The following is a 20,573-nucleotide window of genomic DNA, read 5'->3' on the forward strand; positions in this document are numbered from 1 at the left end:
GGTCGTCCAATAACCAGAGGGTTGGCGATTGTGGTAGATAGAAAAGCGCTATATAAATATAATCCATTATTATTATTATTATAAAAGTGTGCGTGATACAAAGAGTGGAATTAACAAAGAGTGTGGTGTTAAAATCAGCATGAGATGGAAGTAAAACAACTTCAACCCTCTTTATCCTGCCCCTTTTTCTCTCTGTACATGTGCAGCCAAACCCCCTGACGTCCCAGCTGCTCGCTCAAGGTCATCAATTATCAACAATGCAAAAAGTACACAGATTTATTAGACGGTTAGTGTTTGATCTATAGCTGGCAACAATTCCGCTCTGTTTACTTTGCACTTCAACTCTTCCACCGTGTTGTTGATTTTTTTCCCTCCTTTTTTCCTTGCCATCATCTTTTCTTTTTTCTTTCCCTCTCAGCGTGCACACTTCTGTGTTTCCAGTTGCGCCGTATAGTTTATGATTTGCTGATAGAGCAGTCAGGCAGAGGTCCTGGAGGGTCGCATGAGACAAAAGCTGCTTTTCAGCTCTCGGGGCTGATATCTCCCAGCTCTGCTCCCTTCAGATAGCCGAAATATGCCGGCTGGAGGTTTTGAGGCGCGGGGCGGGAGGGGTGGATGTTGCCTCTGGCCTCCTCTTCCCACAGCAGCCGAGGTGAAAATGACTTTACCATGTGAGGAGGAGGCTGTGGTTGCTCCTGCTATGCATGTAGCACGGGCCAAACTGTCCTTCTTGTCTTGTCTTAATCTGATTTCTGAGGTTATGCTAGGACGTGAGGACAGAATATCTTATTTAAGAAAGGAAGACCGGGTCACATGTGCGTGTTTTCATGCTTGTGCAGTGCACCCCTAGCTGGTTTACAAAAAAAGACAGGCATATTCTGATAGGGGTCGTAAAAGGAGAAATATGCAAACACAGCAGGCTGCCTAAAGTGTTTGTGCAAGTGTGTGCGTGAGCATCTGCGTGTTTGGTGGAGTACAATAGGAAGGAGGGAGAGTTCTGGGCAGCACAGAGTGTGAGGGAGAGAACAAGGAACTCCGACGTCTCTGCACCAGGTGAGTTTTCCTGGGGGCAGCTGGGAGTATTTTTCCCCTCGTTTAGCAGGTCATGAAAAAAACCACAAGCTGCCAGATGTGACAGAGGGCACGCACCCTTCTGACACACTGTAAACACACATACACACACACAAAACAAAAATAACACACAGAGGGAACTCATTCTAACCCTAATGTGAATATGCGTGTGGTGCTGATTTACTGTATTTGTACATAAGTCAGATCTTTATCGGGGGAGAGAAAGTCCGTCTCATTAAAATGAATGTCAGATGAAGTAAATGGAGGGTGAAAACATCAAAGAGGTCTATCAGGGAACTGAATAAATCTGGGTCTCAACTTGCTAAAAAACTCCTTTAAATCAGGATTTGACTATGAACCCAAGAATCGAAACTTCAATTTCCTTGGAAGATGAAAAGTTTCTGTTCCTCTTTAGTATTTGTTACATGAGCAACTTTATCTCTAAAAGGATTTTTATTGCCAATTGATATGGGCCATCAATTCCTATGTTGCAACATACAAAAGACTTCGGAAAAAGCAGATTAGTTTCAAAAGCGCACCGACAGCGACTATAAAACATGTAGAATAACTTCATTAGTGTCCTAAAAGTTTGAAATCAAAACACATCGTCCTGAAAGAATGTGACGGCCACACCGTGTACCTATGGCTCATGGCTGACCTACATTCCCCTTTGTTATCCCACACATATTGGCACTGCGTAAAACCGCTGGCTGCTAATTGCTTTCACATTACAGAGCAGCCGAGTGATCTTGGTGGCTTTCCAAGACCACCAACACTGGGACATGGGGTGTGCACATTTGCAAATGCATACCACCAATCACACTCTGGCTGCATTTCTTGTATAAGCACAGGCCAAGGGCAAACATGTCGGCTGCTATCTGCTATGCAACCACAGTAAAACACTTCTCTGCTGTTGTCTGGGCCCATCCTCATTACTGTCTTTCTTTTCTTTAGGTTTTTACAGCTGCAGAGCCGGGAAAGCCCACGTGACCTGCACAAGAACAAAAAAGTTGCACAAGTTGCCACATTAAAAGTAAATTGGTTGACATTTTTTTCAGGAGGCACTATGTGATCTAACTCATTCAGCCACCAACAGATTGCTTCCTACATTTACAACCTTACAGTACACTCATTAGCAATGGGTTATTTGTGTAAATCAAACATGGAGGGGCAGTGAGCTAGAAAATTGTGCCTTCCTTAAATAATCTAACTGGTCTACAGCTAACATGAAGGCACAGAGCGCTAGTGATAGCATTTTCCCCTCATTATCAGAAAATAGTGCAGACATGTTCGTTTTATCGGGGCTTTAAACATTAACAAAAATCATTAAAAGGACGGCGATTTCTGCAGGTGGTAATCGACTTGAACTGTGTTTTGAACAGAATCTGTGTTTGGGTTTTCCCACATTGAATGAGCTAAATTTCACAGCAATGCCTGAACAGAGATTTAGCCGCAAAATCGACTTATCACCAAGGAAAAAGGCTGCAATCACAGCCACATTTTCCACTTTCATATCACAGGGCAATCACTTCACCATCAAAGGAACTCTGTGACTTGTTTGTCCCCACTAGACCTTTACTTGCAGAATTTGTTAAAGTTGGTGAGAAACAAATGTTTGCCGGGGCCATGTCTGTGTACTCAGACACACACACACACAAACAGAGAAGCAAATATCAAGACCAAAGATAATGTCTATGTCTGCTTAGGGCCATCATGGGTAGAGGTTAAGCTAGCCAGCTGGCCGGAGTTAAATCAAGTTTAAATTAAAGAGTAAATGGACTAACAAAGTCTGGAGTGCAAAGTGAGGGCAGTTTTGGGGGGGGGCAATGGGTCACTGCTGTCTGGTTGTGGACACAGAAGGACGAATAAAAGCAACAATAACAGTGAGTCAGAACAAAACTTGCCCCGGGATATAACTGAAATAACTGGAATATAAACACTTTCCATAACAAACCCTCTGCTTTGGACAAACTGATGCGTAGGGAGGGGATAGGAGCCGTGTAGGAGAAAAAAAGGAAAGAAGAGAGGGAAATCTCAGATAAACTCTGGCCCTGCCAAACTCCACCACAATACCCCGCCGTGAGCTGACAGTAGTCCAAACTGCTGAATGGTACCAGCAGGGGGAAAACTTCGGACCGACTCCGCTATTGTTTGAACTTCCACTCAAACAGTCATGAATCACAGCCACGACGATCTGTCTCGCTCCGAATTATCAGCACCGGCCCACTTCGAATCAGGGCTTCAACAGAGCATGTCAGGAATAATAAGCCACAATGCTCATTTTTCCATTTTTTTCCCACAATTTCACCCTTCAGGCTGCATCCATCTACAGGAAAAGGGCCCCTGCTTTGTTGCAAAACATCATTACACAATGCATGCAACAGTATAAACAGTTGTTCATCTCAATGAAAAGCTCAATAAATATTCTATTAAAATGCAGCGGGACTGCGGCCCGGCGTCTGGAAAAGATGCTGAAGCCGTGCCATCCCTCCTTTGCTCCAATTATGATTGTAATGACATGACAGGTTTTATGTTCCACTTAAAGATTACTGTGGGACACGGCGATATCCTGGGAATCCATTTTCCTGTTGCCTGCAATGCACCGCTCAACATTTCCAAATTTAATCCTGAAAACGTTGCCGTTTTTCAAGCAGAAGTGTTGATGTGATGTGGGTTTAACTTGTATTTTAACAGCGTATTTACTCTGAGGCTCTTAAACCCTTGTACGACGGCTGGATGAAATAGTAAGAGAGACGGAGGGCTAAGGGTGGAGGGGCAGGGGGGGTAATGAGCTCTTGTGGGCAAAGCTTAGCACTGCTAAAGCAGCCACGCAGAGGTTAAACAAACAGGCAGTGGGATCACGCGGGTCTAAGCCTCTTATACAGGCCCCTCTGAGGAGAAGATCATTGACTTCTGATAGAGGGATGAAGGTCAGGAGTTGTCAGAGATAGAGGGGCCACCGGTCCTCAGCCAGCCAGAGCCTCCGTCCTCCGAGGTGGCTGTTTATTTCTGTCTCTCTTTTCTCTCTCCCGTGTGTGTGTGTGTGTGTGTTTTAATGAGTCAAATGTTTCAGCGTCTCGCTCGCCGCGGCCAGCCGAGAGTTCATTTAAGCCTGCTGTCAGTCAAACGCCATTATGAAAATATTTTCTCATCTCAATATCTTCCTCGGACCTTCTCAGCTTTCTCCGTGCTGAGCCAGGCCCATCCCAATCCTCTCTCACATCCTTGCACTATCAATCTTTTCATCCCTCTCAGAAAAGGGGAGAAAAAAAACAAAAAAACACACACACACCCAGACTTCTTTTACTCGGTGAACCTCTTCCCTTTTCCCTCCCCAGGTCCCACCCTCTCCACCCCCCTCCCCTCCCATCTCCTGCTGGGAGTCGCAGGGCAATGCAGTTTCATTTCCTGCCCTGCTGAAATCAATGCTCTCTGAGAGAAGGAGGGGAGCGGCGGGGAAAGACACGGACAGATATACAGAGAGACAGGGGAACAAGAGTGAGGTGTGAGAGGACTGTGAGTGTGCAGGACACAGCCACACCGGTGAGTAAACTAACACTCGGGTCGTTCCAAGTCACTGTCAGCTCCGATAAACATCTACCTGGAAATTAACTAACTGTTTAAAGGAGGAAATATAAAATAAGGGTGGAGGGCTGCTTTTACGGGTAAACTCAATTTTCCCCTCAACACTCCGCAATCTTTTTTTAAATGCGCCTCAGAGAGAGGGAGAAAGAGAACGAGAGTATGCAGAGGGTAAGAGTGGCATTCGCTATCCCACAGGATAAATGTAAGAATTCCTGTTCGAGACCGTCCCAGCTGACCAGATTCCTCTCAGCCCTCCCCTGGTTAAACACAAGAGTTCCCCACACATGAGCTAAACTCTGCGACGGGATTGAAAAAGACAGCGCAACATCTGCCGCAGTAACACAAAGACAGACTATTCCGTATATTTCCATTACCATTCCTGCAGATTTCACCCCAAAAAAAGCCCACGTCCACCGAGAAATCCAGCACACGACTCCCTCAGTGACTCTGTGAGCCTCTGGTTAAACCATCTGTGGACTGACTGCGTCCTTCCATACTGCTGTTCTTTTCGCTCTTTTGTTTCCGTTTAGAACAGACTCACAATCTGGGTAGTTGACCTACATAAAGGTCAATGACTTTGCCTTGAAAAGAAGCTGCCGTATGGCAACGCAATCAAGCCAGAATGGACGCAAGAGGCTACCACCACCATGTGGGTATGGTAACAGCTTTACGCCAAGACTGTGAAGAAAGCTTTGAGGGCCTGCCAAAACGTCCAAGTGTTGAGCATACCATAATATGCACACAGTGTACTTCCTGCTATAGTTTATGAGGAGAGAAAAAAAAAGACTATGATCTTTTCAAACTTCATCTAGAATAAAAATGCAAATGTGAGTGAGTTAATATCAACTTTGACCACATAAAACTGACTTGATCATTAAAGATTCTCCAATATTCCCAATCACCAAGGCACGATTCATGAGACAATACTCGGCCGAGTCTAATGTCACATTCAAAATGAGTTCCCCATTGGTGCTGAATGAGACTGAGGGCTCGCCAGCAGTGGTTTGCAAGATGAGCATTTAACTAACGGTACTTCAGAATTACAGCCAGTGAGACCTTTAACTCCAGATTCCTTGGTCAGTGTGGTCACACAGGATTAGAATGGATAGAAAGGGAATTTCCATTTAAGTCAACTTTTTTTATGGCCTTTGGTGCCTTTTTCTATTCATGCTAAGTCACTGTTTTATTTATGGTTCCTGGTTCCTGTCACAACTTTTCTCCTATGCAGAACAGCATCATCACAATTTTGCTGGTATGGACGACGTTCAATTTGAGAACATTCAGCATCGAATAAAAACAACGTTGCTGCTATACGCTGGCCGCTCCTGGCTATAGGATGAAAAGACAGCGCTGCTTAATGTGAAAGTCTGAGACCCCCTTAACAACAGGACTTTGCCACCAGATCAATGCAGCCCCCTCTTAAGTCTTTTGTGCGTGAATCAAGTGGCTGGTTAAACACCGGCTCCTGGGTAATAGGCATCTTGCTTAGAGAACAATGTGACAAAGCCTTTAAACAAACACCACTAAGGCCGTGTCCACTCTCGTGCCGCTAAATTCAAAAACACTGTTGAGGGCCACGTCTTCACTTAAACAACTAAATAGGCTGAATTTTCCCTCCATTTCTGACTTCCTGTCCACACACAATTTCAAATTAAGACAACAATCACACAGTAAATTGATTCATGTTGATGCTGTGACAGTTTAGACAACGCTGAATGCACCACAGTGAGTGGCTGCTGTGAAGCAGCACAGGAAACACAGTTCAATTTCATGTTAAATGTTTATTCAGTCACACTCTGATTTAATTAGATCATGGTTTTTATTTCAAGTTCCACCTAATGCAAAGCATGCGTACGGATACTGTATATTTCAGATGAAAGTACTGAGAGTATTGGGACGCAATTTAAAAAAAAAAAGCATGTATGTAAATTAAATGGAAAGGGAGAAAAACAGACAGGGGAGAGAGACAGAGAGAGAAAGGGCAAAAGGACCTCTACCATAAATCCTATTAAATAGTAAAACAACACTTAACACATATATCGCATGCCTGCCAATTTTCTTCAGTGGAGTAGAAAAACACATTGCACAACATACACATACACAGACGGGACCTACAGCAGTCCAATTCCTCTGATGGAGAACAACAATCATGTGAAGGCAACAATAAATTTGGGATCTGTTAAAACACAGAGGTCACTTAAGATTCAATTTTGATGAAGACAACATCCATCCGAATACTTCAGATAAAACACAATAGGCTAACGAAAGCACCACTGAAAACAACGAAAGTTTAAAAGGCTTAGACATTCACAATCTTGTTGTTATAACTTCATCTACAAATCTATTAGGTCGCCAAAGCGGACTTGTTAAACTGGCAGCTTAAAAATAAAACCCATTTAGAGGAACTAATCTTCAAAAGACCAGAATTCCTCAACTTCAGGCTATAACAGGATTATAGTTTCTATAGCTACTGATTGTAATTACAAAGCAATAAAAGACCAAACAAAGGAACTCACACTTCTGTCTGTTGTATGTTAGACAGAAAGGTGAACCACTATCCATCCTGATGACCGGCACACCTATGTATATAAAATCATATTTAAAAAAAAGAGGAAGCACTGAGTAAATTTGCTCTGCACACAAATCATTAGATGCCCCGTAAAATTTAATTTCCTGCAGTCCACACTCTGTAGTTTAATAATTCCACAGTAACAGTGAAGCCGGTTCGCTACACACTTTCCACATTACACAGTGCATCAGGGGAAAAGTGCTATTTACATCATTTGTGTGTGTTGGAGGCCTTAAAAACAGAAAGACAGACAGGAACAAAAGGCAAGAACGATGTGAATGATGACGCTGCCAAGAATAATTTTGGAAGCCCACAACTGTGAAGAAAAAAAAAAAAAACATGTGATGATGTTCTATTAATATCAAGAGTGATAAGTTTATATAAATATCTCAGTGGAGCTGATGGTCCAATGGTTTCGCAGCATAACCACATTATCGTGTGGGCAAAGAGGGGAGCCACGGAGCCACAGAGACGTATCAGACCTGATACTGAGGAAGCCAGACTTTGATTAAACCCCCCCCCCCCCCCCTTCATATTCTTCCCACTCATAATCATCACTGAATGAACTAAAAGCATGAAGTAAACGGTCCCGCGTCAGCTTACATCACAAAAGATGCTAAATACTGACAAATCATTACCAAAAGGGCCAGTTGTTGAGTCTCTATGATTGTGTCTCTGAATGAAGAGGGTGTGTGGAGCCACCCCACTCTCAACTTATTGTTAAGTAAACACACACAGTGCCGCCAAGAGCAGCATGTCAGTCAGCCAGGCAAGAAGGGCAAAGTGGAGGAGCCACTCAAGGGCCAAAACGCACTGCAGAGACACAGGGAGTGGGACAATGTGTGAGTGTGTGTGTGTGTGTGTGTGTGTGTGTGAGAGAGAGAGAGAGGGAGAGCAAAAAAAGAAAGAAAACAGGGAGAGTGCCAGCATTTGTCTTGTGCCAGCCAGATAAGAGGAGTCTCAAGGAGTTTTGATGTCATGCTGATAGGGGTAGAGGGGGTGACGGAGGGGCTGACTTTTTTTTTTTTTGATGTCTCACAGGAGGAGAGTGGGTCTGTGTGTGTGTTTGTGTGTGTGTGTGTGTGTGTGTGTGTGTGTGTGTGTGTGTGTGTGTGTGTGTACGACTGAAAACATACTTCAATATGCACAAACTTAAAAGCACAAATATCCTATAAAACTGCATGAACTGGACTTGTGCTGCATTGAGGTTTGAAGCTGGATGCCACCGGTCACCTCCAATATAGATCAACTGGTCAATGTGTAAGAGACAGCTTCCACTTTAAAACATGCTGTGATGAGGGAGATCGTGCCACAAACATAAAAAAACATGAATGAAATAAAATCACCAACTCATACAGGCAGCCATAGTATATTGATAGTGGAACATATTTGAGCAACAAAGCTAGAAATCCTATGTTGACTGATAAGCGGCTACACATATTTTGTGGAAAATAAATACTAATATTTTTGGCAGAGAAGCCCATAAAGTCTGAGGTATTTAATACCTTGGAGGGAGTGTGGTGTTGCACAAAGACCTAATTGTGGCTGGACGGAGATCTGCCCGTCCGCTTGCAGTGGGGGTTTCTGAAGTCCTTAATGCTACGCAAACAGGGTTTAAAAAGATTTACTTTGACACATATACGGGAATTGAAAAAGCCATGTTTCATCCTACCCCCTATTAAATGAAATGTAGCATGATCTCCATGTATTAAGCCGGAGCAAAGCTAGCCATGAAGCACGCTATAGCAAAGCAGTAATTTGATAAAACTGCAATGAAGAGCGGTCTCAATGAAATTTAGAGCTCTTTAAGCCCCGTACTATTCCCCGCAGTCCTCAACATTGAACTGTGCCAAGTCCATATGGGAAATTGATATGCAGTATGTGTGGCTTATTCCATTAGACTCATTAAAGTGTCACTTTGTCATCAGCGCGCTCTTGCGCTCACAGCTTGCCTTACGACGGCAGCAAAGGACTCATTGTGTTGTGTTTATAAAGTACAGGAGAGCACATTTTTTATGTGGCAGGCGTAATTTGTCTTCCAGACAGAAGTCAGAAGACATCGACACAGAAAGTGTTGAATAAAAAGTATAGAACACAGGTAAATGGATGGAAAGGGGGCAAATATAATTTGGGTCTATTAATGTACTACACACTTGTAAGAAAAATGAGTGCTACCTTGCTGCCGTTTATTTCCACACTCAGTCCAGACGACTCTTCCTCTGTTAAAACCATTGAAGTGCCACACTGTGATCTACACGGTCCTCTCAGCTGCATCACCAAAAAACCTGAACCAATGTTTTTTGTTCCCCTCTCTTAATCCACTGCTGCATTTCACTGAACCCTGTAGAGGTTTTTCTCCCTCTAACAGACTGGCCTCCTGTGCAGACAGTAAATTGCAGGAAAAAGGTTTTCACGCTTGGCTACAGCTTGTAGTGGCAGAAACTTTATCAAACGTCTCCAACGAGGATCTGAGTGAACTGTGTTTAGCTTTTGATTAAACGCTGCCTCTCCAAGGAACTCTGACCACTAGAAAACAAGCCTGTTCCTCTGAGTCTGATTTGTGGAAATAAGAGCATTTTTCTGCCAATGTTACGCAAATGCAGGAAATTTACACTTCTTACCATTCATAGAAAAGGATTTTTTTTGCCCTGGTTTAGCCCGAGAGCACAAAAGAAGGAAAACCTAAATCGGGCTCCTTCCAGGATTCCTCTGTCAACCATGCATTGACGACGTATTATCAGGACATTCCTCCCAGTAACTCAATGGAAAACAACTGTACCATTTACTGGCATCTCACGTCATTATCATATTTAGCAAATTCTTTAGTCATCGATGAGATCGCTCTGGCCGTCAAACAACCACAACAAGATAACAAAGCACAGATAATCAGTTATTTGATACTTTATTTTATCTATTTTTTAATCATTTTAAATCGAATCGCCTGCTGGCTCTACATCAGTTAAACAATTAGCACACAATAATCGCCAAACAGTTTGCCCCCATAGCAACACCGAAGCACACTCAGCCTTGGCAAACACATGTGCTTAATAATGAATGGGAAGGAGGTAATTGCCAGAGCATAACACGGTTTACACATCAATGTTTTAAATCAGTGATATAAAACAGAGTCAAGACATATGATTTATGGCTATGTGCTGATTGAATTAATGTCTACAGCTTTTCTTCCTATTTTACATGCTAAAGATGGAGTCAAACTGTCGCAGAAAAAAAAAAAACATATCAAGCCCCACTCCTACCAGAAAAAAAGGCCATACATCTGTTTCACACATACAGTTCCTGCCACATTCATCTGTGTCTGCCAAAAGCTTTTAGGGATGCACAAGCCCTTGATGCCTGAGTTAGTGTAGCTGTGAACTGTGCAGTGAGTGGGAGTCGAGCTTTAAACACGGCGGACCCATTCATCTGAAAGAGATGTACCACTCAGGCGATGACGGAGACCGACGTTACCCGGGAACATCTGGATAACACATCGATAAACTGATTATAGTCACACATAAAAGGAGAAATTATAACAGCGAGATTGCGATGATAAAACAGAGGCCTATACTGAGCAAACCGGAAATCTCTAGAGAGAGGGGGGGGAGTGGCTGATTAGCATAAATTTAAAAAGGGATACACAGAGAAAGTGCTGCCATAAACTTTGACATCTCTTTCACCTCCTTGTAAATTGCTTCCTTAATATGAGTCTTAGAAAACGCGAGGAGACATATAACTGCACAGATACACATCTCAGTAGCAGGACAAGCTCCTACACACTCACACAGCCTTTACGATGGAGGATTTTTTTTTTTTTCCAGAGATGAAGTGCCTTTAGTGTCAACAGTGTGTCCTGCTGAAAACTGTACTGTGGCAGTTCCACCCAACATGATTTATTGCCGTCCTGAGTGTTCCTAAAAGGCTAAATTCAACTCTAAACAGATTTCCCCCCGTACTCGCCGCCCCGGAGAGGACCTTTTATGTGCAGAGGTGAACATCCCACATTCAGAAACATTTACAGTTTATACAGTTGGGAAACATTGTTGTCAAATCATTTTTATGAACTTGTCACAGGCTGTTGCTTCAGAGCTCAAGAGCTGAGGCTGATAGGTGGACTCTATCACTGACTACCTGTATTTTCGAAAATACGGGGCACCTGTAAAAGTCTTACTTTTGCGTTTGCTTGCACTGTGGTGCTAATCTGATTTCCATGGTGGAAAAACACGGGTTCAACTTCAGGTTAACCGATTTAAGAATAAACCCAATTGACATAGTTAGATTCCTGCTGGGAGAGAAAAAAAAATACTAGGCCATCTCAACCTGCCTGTGGGATTTTGCAATTGTGCGTAAATGCATGGAAAAGACTTCCAGAAGAGGACAGTTGTGATTTGCCAGTGGAGTTTATGCTTATGAGAACAAAATCTCACGATCTGTTCTACGATTCCATCCTTGTTTAGATTATCACCTGAGAGGGCTGATAGTGACACCTGAGCTGCTTTTGGCAAAGGGAACACAAATACAAACCCATTATTTAATTTCCTGCCATGTCCTATTTACTTACTTTGATGAGAGTTTTGTTTGTTTGAATGCAGAGATGTAGCAGCGTATGTGATTTGGATTGCTTGTAGTCAAGCCAATCAATCAGTGTTTGCTGTTGCTGTAAGAGTAAGAGTATGTCAACTGTCACGTAAACAAAATTCCCCTTTGCCGCAGCAAGGGGGGAAACCCAGACTGTTTCTTTCAGTGCTGGCATTTGAACCACAGTGACAGTCCAGTGACCTCTGACCTCTGACTGGACGCTTGCAGTGCAGTCTGACCAGTAAATGAGACAGCAGGAAGGAATGACGGACAGCCACGCCTTCCACTTTCTTCTTTTTGTCACGTTCAATCTGCTGCTTCAACAATACAGAACCATATTACATCCACTGATGACAGGGTGTTCCTCCCCTGCGCCTCACATGCGATTACAGTTGAACCACACTGTTGTTTCTCTCTGACCATTCCCATTAAAGCGAGCCAGAAGAGAGACAAGACTCCCAGTGTTATCATCTACAAACATATCCCGCAGCTACGTCATTCGCAAGCGAGCAGGAGGCCAAGTTTGTGGATGCAATTGAAGAGCAAACATCTTAATGGGGGTCATTAGCTTGTCCTTAGCTGTTAAGACTTCAGTGAATCTACGAATGGTTAGATGTTGGGATCAAAATCACCATAAAGAACACCTGCAAATTATCCCTGGGAGACACACATTGAGGCTTTTAAGCAGATCTGTAATTTCAGCAGTGGGAGGGAGTTCAAAGCAAATCCGTCTTGCTTCCTCGTTAACATTATTAGCATATGAAATGTAATTTTCAGGACAGATTTTGCAACAGACATGTGACAGTCCAGTGACTGGAAGAGATCCACTGAATGTGGCAAAAAAGATACAGTCATCTCTACTTATCTATTTCCAGATATGAAGTAGCCGCAGAAGTAGAACCTGGGGCTTTGCTCTCCTCGCCACTCCATATTCGATCATGAAGCTCCATTTGAAGATGCTATAGCCAACTCATCCAGTTAAGTAATGTGGATTAACATTCCTCCCTGCCTCAGAGCAAGAGAGAGAGATGCAGAGAGATAGAGAAAAGAAAGAGACGGCAAAGGAAGGGCCACGACAAAGTGCTTTACATTGAACGCTGCATGTACTGTACACCTTCATTGTAAATAACGGCCAAAAGCATTTTAAGGCGGACAGGGATAATCCAAACAAACCTCCAAAAAAAAAAAAAACCTTCCGGAGGTAATTCATCACGACCCATCTGAGATGGGAGGATTGTTTTATACTTACTATACACTTAAAAGCCAGAGGACAAAAAGCTCAAACTCTTTCCACGAGCGGCTTCATAAACAATTCAAATTGAATTCAAACTGAATTCAATCATACTTATATTAGTCAACCAAAAGCCAGTTACATACACCACCAGGCCCGTCTTTTCAGAAGATGAGAATACCACACACACTCAGACATGTAAGAGGCAGTGGAAATATAGTTTGTGAGATTGTTGAATAAGCAAAAAGAAAGAAAGACTCAGACTCGTTTAACCACTGCAGCAGAGACAAATCCAGTGATGATGATTAATGTTAGTGTTTGTTTTTATAAAAGGCTGGAATACATTTCAATCCTCATACTATTGCTTGAAAAAGGCTGAGGCTGCCTCAGTGACATCAACCAAATCCACACACTAAATGCTGCATCTGTTTGCTTTTCCAATGGGACATAATGTGTCCCTTATCTTTAAATTGGCCTACATGATTGGAGGTTGTGAATAGGGACACAATAGCTATCCAGCTGACTGGTTAAGAGCCCCCCTATTGTCTGCCAATGGAGTCAAGTCCTTCCTCGTGCAGAGGTCTCCGGATGACAATAGGACGATAATCTAAAAAACCAATGAGCATTAACATGAGAGAGGAGTCTGAATGATGGCAAACAGCGCTCCTTTATATCGATAGGACAACAGCGTGGGGACATTTGTGAGATGCTTTCAGGGCCGAATAACAAATAAGAGTGGTCTTCAAAATATACAACCCGGCATGAACATGCTTATGGATGACTCAAACTATCTCTAAGGTGGGATACAGTCTGTGTAAAGCCACCACTCAGTGACCTCAGGTACATGTATGCTGCAGCTCAGCACCGTGCATTTTCTCCAGGGTTGACAGATTAGGCTACAACGCGTGTTGAGATGAACCGCAAAGTGGGTAAAGCCAGCACAGGAGCAGAGGAAGAAGACAGGGGGGAATGGTTCCCTAGGCAAAAAAAAAAGCGAGGAGGGGGGAATAGAAAGTGTTGGGACTCACCAGACGCGCTCAGGTCCAGGACACCGTGGAGGAGCAGGGTGATCCAGAGAGCGCAGGCTGGACATCTCCAGAGACGCTGACACGCCGCTGCCCGGGTTGGATACATTCCTCCGGCTCTGTGTTAAAAAACCTTCGCCCGTTTTCTCACATCCACTGCGCTCGCACTTTAATTTCGAGCCTGTCCAAATAAAAATTTAAAAAAATCCTACGACTCAATCAAAATAAACCACTCTTTGAAGACGCACCTACAGCTTTCGCCGTGGGAGGGAAAAAAAAGTGTGAGAGTCTCTGGAAGAAAGTTGTCTCCGTGTGTCCTGGTTTGTCTCTTCCCTCCTCTCCGGGTCCCAGCTCACTTTCCCCTCTGTCTCTCTCTCTCCAACTGAGCGCAATCCTTCACTGTCCACAGTTACCGAGCAGAGCTGTGCCCACAGGAGCCACATGGCTCTGATTAGCCAAGTGTCGCCACCACGTGGTCACGACAGGAACTAGCAGAGGGCGTTCACATCATTCAGATGAATCCAGAGTGTTCAAAACCCGCACAAGTGACAAGAGAGCTCCAAAAAGCTAAAAGAAAAAGGGGGGGAAAAGGTGAGTTGATATTGTTCTTTTAACTGCTGTTAATTACAATCTCAACTTTGGATCCAACATGGAGGACAAGTCCTGATAAATGGCAAAAATTAGGATGAAAATCAACAGTAGCCTACTAGTTAGGCAACTCCATTTATTGAGAAGGTAGTGAAACAGTCAAAAGCTCCATAACAACTACTAAAAGATCATTATGGTGAGACTGGTGAGACTGTTGAGCTTGAACTGAAAGTTGATTTAAGCTTATTTAATAACTAAACCTGATAAAGAATGTCTGAACGATTTAGGTGAATTGTATTAGTTAGAAACTACAAAAAACATTAAATAAAGCAAATAAATAAATAAGCAAATTCTCTTATTCAATCAGACTTCTGTCTCTGACCTGTCTCTTGACACTATACCAAGGTCAGAGGGGTGTAGCTATATTTAAATAGCTTTCACCCAAAATATGACATAAGTAACCCAAAGATAGTGTAATCCACTCCAGTCAAACTCTACTTTTTAATGATGGGAATGACGATAGATGATTTTACTACGTGGCTCAATGTGTTTTGTTGTACAGTGTCATGTCAGTGGGTTGTACCACAAGTTTACTACCTGCAGTATGACTCAATACCATAAAAAAAGGTCCTGTTCTTTACTATGCATTCTCCATTGACTAAAATACTGCCCTAAGTAATGTGAGTTAATAAACAGCTATTAATGGATCAGCAGTGATCTGTCCTGATTACCTGACAGTGATCCATCTGGAGCTGATAAGATGAACGATGTCCAAATGGGGAACTTTGTTTGATTTCCATCCGTGCATCACAAGAACAAAGACAAAGATAGATGAATGGAGGAAAGAGTCAAGAGAATAAAGTTTCTTGTGCCTTGAACAATCACATCTGCCGACATATCAAACACAACTACACACACACACACACCTTTACACAATTATTAATTCCAGAGCCTTACAGTATTATTAACCCACCTCACCTCCTCCTCTATAACTCCACACCTTGTTTCATTTTACTCTACACACTTCTGGCTTTTGACACATACTTTGTCTCTGCTTGTGTGTCTGCGCACACAGACTACTTTGAAAGACTAATACCGGCATTTTGGGGGCAGGAAAAGAATGGTAGCAATTTTGCATCTCCGGTCCTCCCATATTGTGACCTACCCCTAGCTCATTAAAGAGAAATATCATCTCTCGGAAGTATGTTTTGATTTAACTGTTACGGAGCAAAGGAGTAGCTTGTATGAATAATGCTTTAGACCACATTATATTTGATTGAGGATCTGAGAGAGGGTGGAGTGGGTTGCTCACAAGTGTCAGGATTACACCTCTGATATCCCTGGTCCCATGGGTCCAGGACCTGGTACTGTACATGGGTATTTTCCTAATCAAAACCTCCCTTCCCTGGAAAGGAGTCATCCATGGAGTGAACCAGACTCTAGGAACAACACTGTCTAAGCTTCCTGTGAACCTAGAGACAGTATAACCGTGTATTGGTGGAATAAAAGCTTACATTTACCAAGTTGTTATTCAGTTTTCAGTCTGAAATGCTGTACCAGGCCTACTGTATACTGTATGTCAACACATCTTTGCCCTGTCCCTGCTCCACCGTTACTTGAGTGGTTGAGGAAATTAAGAATATGGTGATTATGAGGGTTGAGGGATACAAAGCAGCCGTCTGCAGCAGCTGCCAAAAGCTGATCAAAACCATGGGTTGCGGTCAATTCAAGCCATTTGAGATGTAAATAGAAACTGCAGTTTATTTGTTAATGATGATTGAGCTTTAAGTCTCGTTTTAATAGCCTGAACATAATTTTTTTCACGCCAGAAGTTGTGAGTTTGAAAAAGTGGAATTTTTTAAGAATATAACTCTTTGAGATAACTTTGAAATATGGTATTTCTTAGCTCTAGCTTTTGTAAAACTGCATCTACTTGATGGACCTCAGGTGCTGCCTCCTGGAGGATCTGGAGATCTGTTGGACTGCACAGAGAAAGTGGCACATGAAAAGTGTGTGTTTACGTGTGCAAACCTGTCCATGTATATGATTTCGCACAACATTTCAATTAGCACCACAAAGGACTTTTGTGCTCCAGTGATATCACATGGAGCACAAACTCAAACTAAATAACTCTAAATAACTGTCAAACCAGAGGAAATTGGGCATGACTGATTACAGTCTGGAGAAACGTGTGAGGTGATGTACATCATATGTCAGCTCCTTCTGAGGTGGCCCTTTTTAGATTTTCTGTTTAAGCAGCCAAATTAATCCCACTTAAGCTGTGTTTACATGGTTTTCCCTGCAATAAGGAACCTAAGAGGGGTGGAAGAGGCTTCGGGAGGGGAAGACCTCACTACTGGGCCCATCAAGTAGCAAGATTATTTCTGACTTTGGTCTATTTTTCCTCGCTGATGTCTATCAACTTCATTTTGCCGAAAGTAAAGTAGGATATGATTATTAAAATTGCAACCATGCATGGTGAAAGTCATGTAACTTTTAATGGTGGAGTGGGTTCTGAAAGTCTCTTTGAAGATCCCTCAGGCTTTCTGTAGCGGCCACCGCTCATGGACAGGAGGGCTCTTTGTTACGAAGTTGGCAATGGTGTCTGAGTTAATAAAAGAGAATGAAAGGATGAGGGTAATGATGGCCTTTCCAAACTATCTGCCACATCTTCTCATTATGTTTTGTGTTCTTCCAAAACTTTTTTTCTGCCCCTTGTCCGTCACATCCTCAAATGCCTCCAACTTTGGATTTTGCTCATATCCCTCTGAAAATGTGCTAGCACTTTACGCATTCTTCAATCAGTGGATAACTCAAGACAGTTTCCGTCCCAGTTTAGACATCATTAAATGGCTGACAGATATTATTGGCTTCACTGCATCCTCTGAATACCCCTCCCCACCACCAACTCCTGTCCATTTCTGTGAAAATCAGAGTTTAACTCAGTGGGACATATGGCAGTCAGAGCTAATATACAACAAATTCAGGATGAAGGGAACTTTTCCATGCCAATATTGTTGTTTCCTCGCACTAAAAGAAAAGTAAATCTTCACTGTGAGCAGGCAACATCCATGCGATACATTATTGCAGCACAAACAGAAACCTTTCAAGATTATTTATATGTCAATTCAAACTTCATATTCTCTATTTCTTTCTACATCGCCTCCAAATATGTGAAGTTTTAGGCAACAGAACAGTAATTGCTTGCAGTTGAACACATGCAGCACACAGCACATTACTGAGTTTGATTGTGTTCTATGTTCGGCCTCTTTTGTTTGGATTTTTAGGGCAGCACATGTGGAGGATTAATGGTTCATTGAAAGAATGGCTTTGTTGCTATTTATGGTTTATTTAAATTAGACTAAAAGAAGACAAATTCACATTACACCGTTGCTTGCTTGCAGTATGAAATAGAAACATTCTTTCATCTGCAATCCATGTCTCTCTCTCAATCACACATTTCAGAGGATGATGGGCAATAAGAGTGCGGAGTCTCTTGGTATAGCCTATTTGTTTTCTCATTCACTGAGAGTGGCCTGTGGACACGGTCCAGCCACTCTGCTCAGTTCAACTGTGTGGTCACAATTGTTCAAACTCATCTGTTTTGCTGAAGAGTTTTTATGGCCTCAGTCACACATCATCCTGTACACCCAGAAAACTGAGAGCATGACGGTGGGGATGACTCACGTGGAGCCTCTGCATCTATTAGTTCCAGTTTTTCTTTTAGATTGTCTGAGACTTTGTTAACCTAAAACACTGTGTCAAAGCTTGTTTATATCTATCGGATGAGCTAAAGGTGATGCATTGTTTTAACAAGACATAATAGGTTCAATTCCCTGCTTTCTAGCCTTGGTGTGACAGTATAGGTATCAGATGTAGTTGCACAGATGAGATGACTTTGCCTACCATTTCTTGCTGGTTGTATCGGTGTGGTAGTGATGCTACTGGATTCTGGTATCCCTATGAAACAGACAGTCTTAATCATAAATGCATTGTAATAAAGAAAATAAGTAGCCTAACTTTCTGTTGCAGGGCAATCAAGGATATTTTAGGAAGCTCTTTACAATAAAAAAAAAAGAGAGAGAGAAATGTTTATCTAAAATTAATTTAACTTACCTTTATGAACTGGCTCAGGTGCAATGTAAATACTGCCAACATGGAAAGAGAAATTTCCAAACTGATTTTCTTTCAACTTCTCTTCACTCATTTACATTCACAACAAGTTTCTTAACATAAAACAGGCTATGTTCCTTTACCTTACAATACTTGTGGGTTCAGTAAGGGCCTATTTAACCCTGTCAGATATGCTAATAGGTAGCATAGCCTAACGCTAGCTAGCCGCCAGCACCATCATCTCCTGTAGCTACAAGAGCTAATTTGGCTAACATGGTAACTGTATCGACAATGGCATAAAAAAAGAAAGAAAGAAAGAAACATTGCATGCCGTATTAACTAGTATAGTTATTAGCTACCCACCAATAGCAACGATGTAAGCCGCCTTTTTCCTTGTTAAAAGACCAACACAGTAGCCCACCTCTTGCTACATGCATGGTGGTCGTGGCTGATGACAGTGCCTGTTATTTGCAACTGGGGCTCTGGTCTGCAACCACAGTCTGAAGAACTACCTTTGATAATAACACTCAGCTACATGTTTATGTTTAGAAAAATGTCATGCGTCAATTCAATTCAAAAGTCTTTATTTATCCCCAGGGGACAATTAAAGCAGAAGTAAGTGGCCCAGTCGTTTTCGCTAATGCTGCGTTCCAGGCAGGCTTTTGAAATCGTAAATTACAGCTTCAAGTCACAACTTACGACTTTGTAGCGTTCCAGGCAACCCACTTGTGTTTTTCCGACCTGTTTTACCGGTGAAAGTCACTATAACGGCCACTCGTAACTTCCGACCGGTGAACTCGTACCAGATCGAACTGGTACCACTTCACGGTCGGAAAAATACGAGTTTCCTTGAACGCACCATAACAGTCCTCGTCCCTACGTCGCCACATTCACGGCGTCCCTTGGCTGCACACACAGCCCTGCATGCCGTTCTCTCTCCTCATTGGATAAAAACTGTAGGATACGATAAATGTTTTCTCCTCGGCTCAGAGCAGAGCAGAGGGACTGACAGACCCGTGTTTCAGACCAAACACTCTATGTAAGTGATTGCTGTCGGAAGATATAACTATTTAAGACTTATATTAACACAAATATATCACTTACTTCTGCTTTAAAAGCACAACAGCTTCAATATCAAGCATTTGAACAAATTACAAAAGGTAGAAAACCTGGGTTGGTGTTAACAGCTAACCAACCGTGGTGCTTTTCATCCAGTCAGCTTTAGATAGGCTAATGTCTTATGTGTTCAAGTGATGTGTTTGTTTGTTTTTAATTATTATTTATTAAATTAATTTTGTTTCTAATTTGCAGCTATTATGTGTTTATTATTGTTTTGTGTAGTTTTTGTGCATTCAATCTTCAATGTGTTTATTTTTCTGTTTTGTTTTTACATTATTGTTTTGACTGTCAACCCCACTAAATATATCATTGTCCCTTTATTTTCAGAAGCCAAGAACCTAAAGTGGTAGGGTCCACACAGGTATGGTGTTGTAAGATAAGATAAGGTTGCACTTTATTGTCAGATCACTCTGAAATTTGTCTTGTGGCCCATGACGTCCAAAGTTTCACATACAAAATAACAGAAACGTAACATTTAAACAAGACACAGACTACATCCTAATTCTATTCACAACATAAATCCAACATTACAAAGTGTCTTTTGGTGCAACACCCAATGCTCAGTCTGTCCAAGAACCCTGCGGCCTACTTAGAGCCCTTGTATGACAACTACTGTAGCACATGGTCCACTAGTCTGAAGGTGCCACAATATAAAATATGGTGGTCATTAACATTTTGGAGTGATGACGTTAAATGG

At 42.4% G+C, this 20,573-nt stretch overlaps 1 protein-coding gene across 3 annotated transcripts in view; it reads right to left on the reverse strand.

Annotated features, from left to right (window-relative positions):
- The window catches only part of ror1 (receptor tyrosine kinase-like orphan receptor 1), a 126,675-nt gene extending 112,170 nt beyond the window's left edge, over positions 1-14,505 (reverse strand). Inside the window, exon 1 of one of the 3 annotated variants that reach the window (XM_085774891.1) lies at positions 14,060-14,505. In XM_085774891.1, coding sequence (XP_085631017.1) covers positions 14,060-14,165 — 106 coding nt within the window. In that variant the 5' untranslated portion in view covers positions 14,166-14,505. The remainder of the gene's footprint in view (positions 1-14,059) is intronic. The other 2 variants (XM_085774893.1, XM_085774892.1) reach the window with 2 other exon arrangements.
- Positions 14,506-20,573: the final 6,068 nt, after the last annotated feature.

This window comes from Trachurus japonicus, chromosome 4 (assembly GCF_045865225.1).
Source record: "Trachurus japonicus isolate A0001 chromosome 4, Traja_1.0".
Lineage (NCBI taxonomy): Eukaryota > Metazoa > Chordata > Actinopteri > Carangiformes > Carangidae > Trachurus > Trachurus japonicus.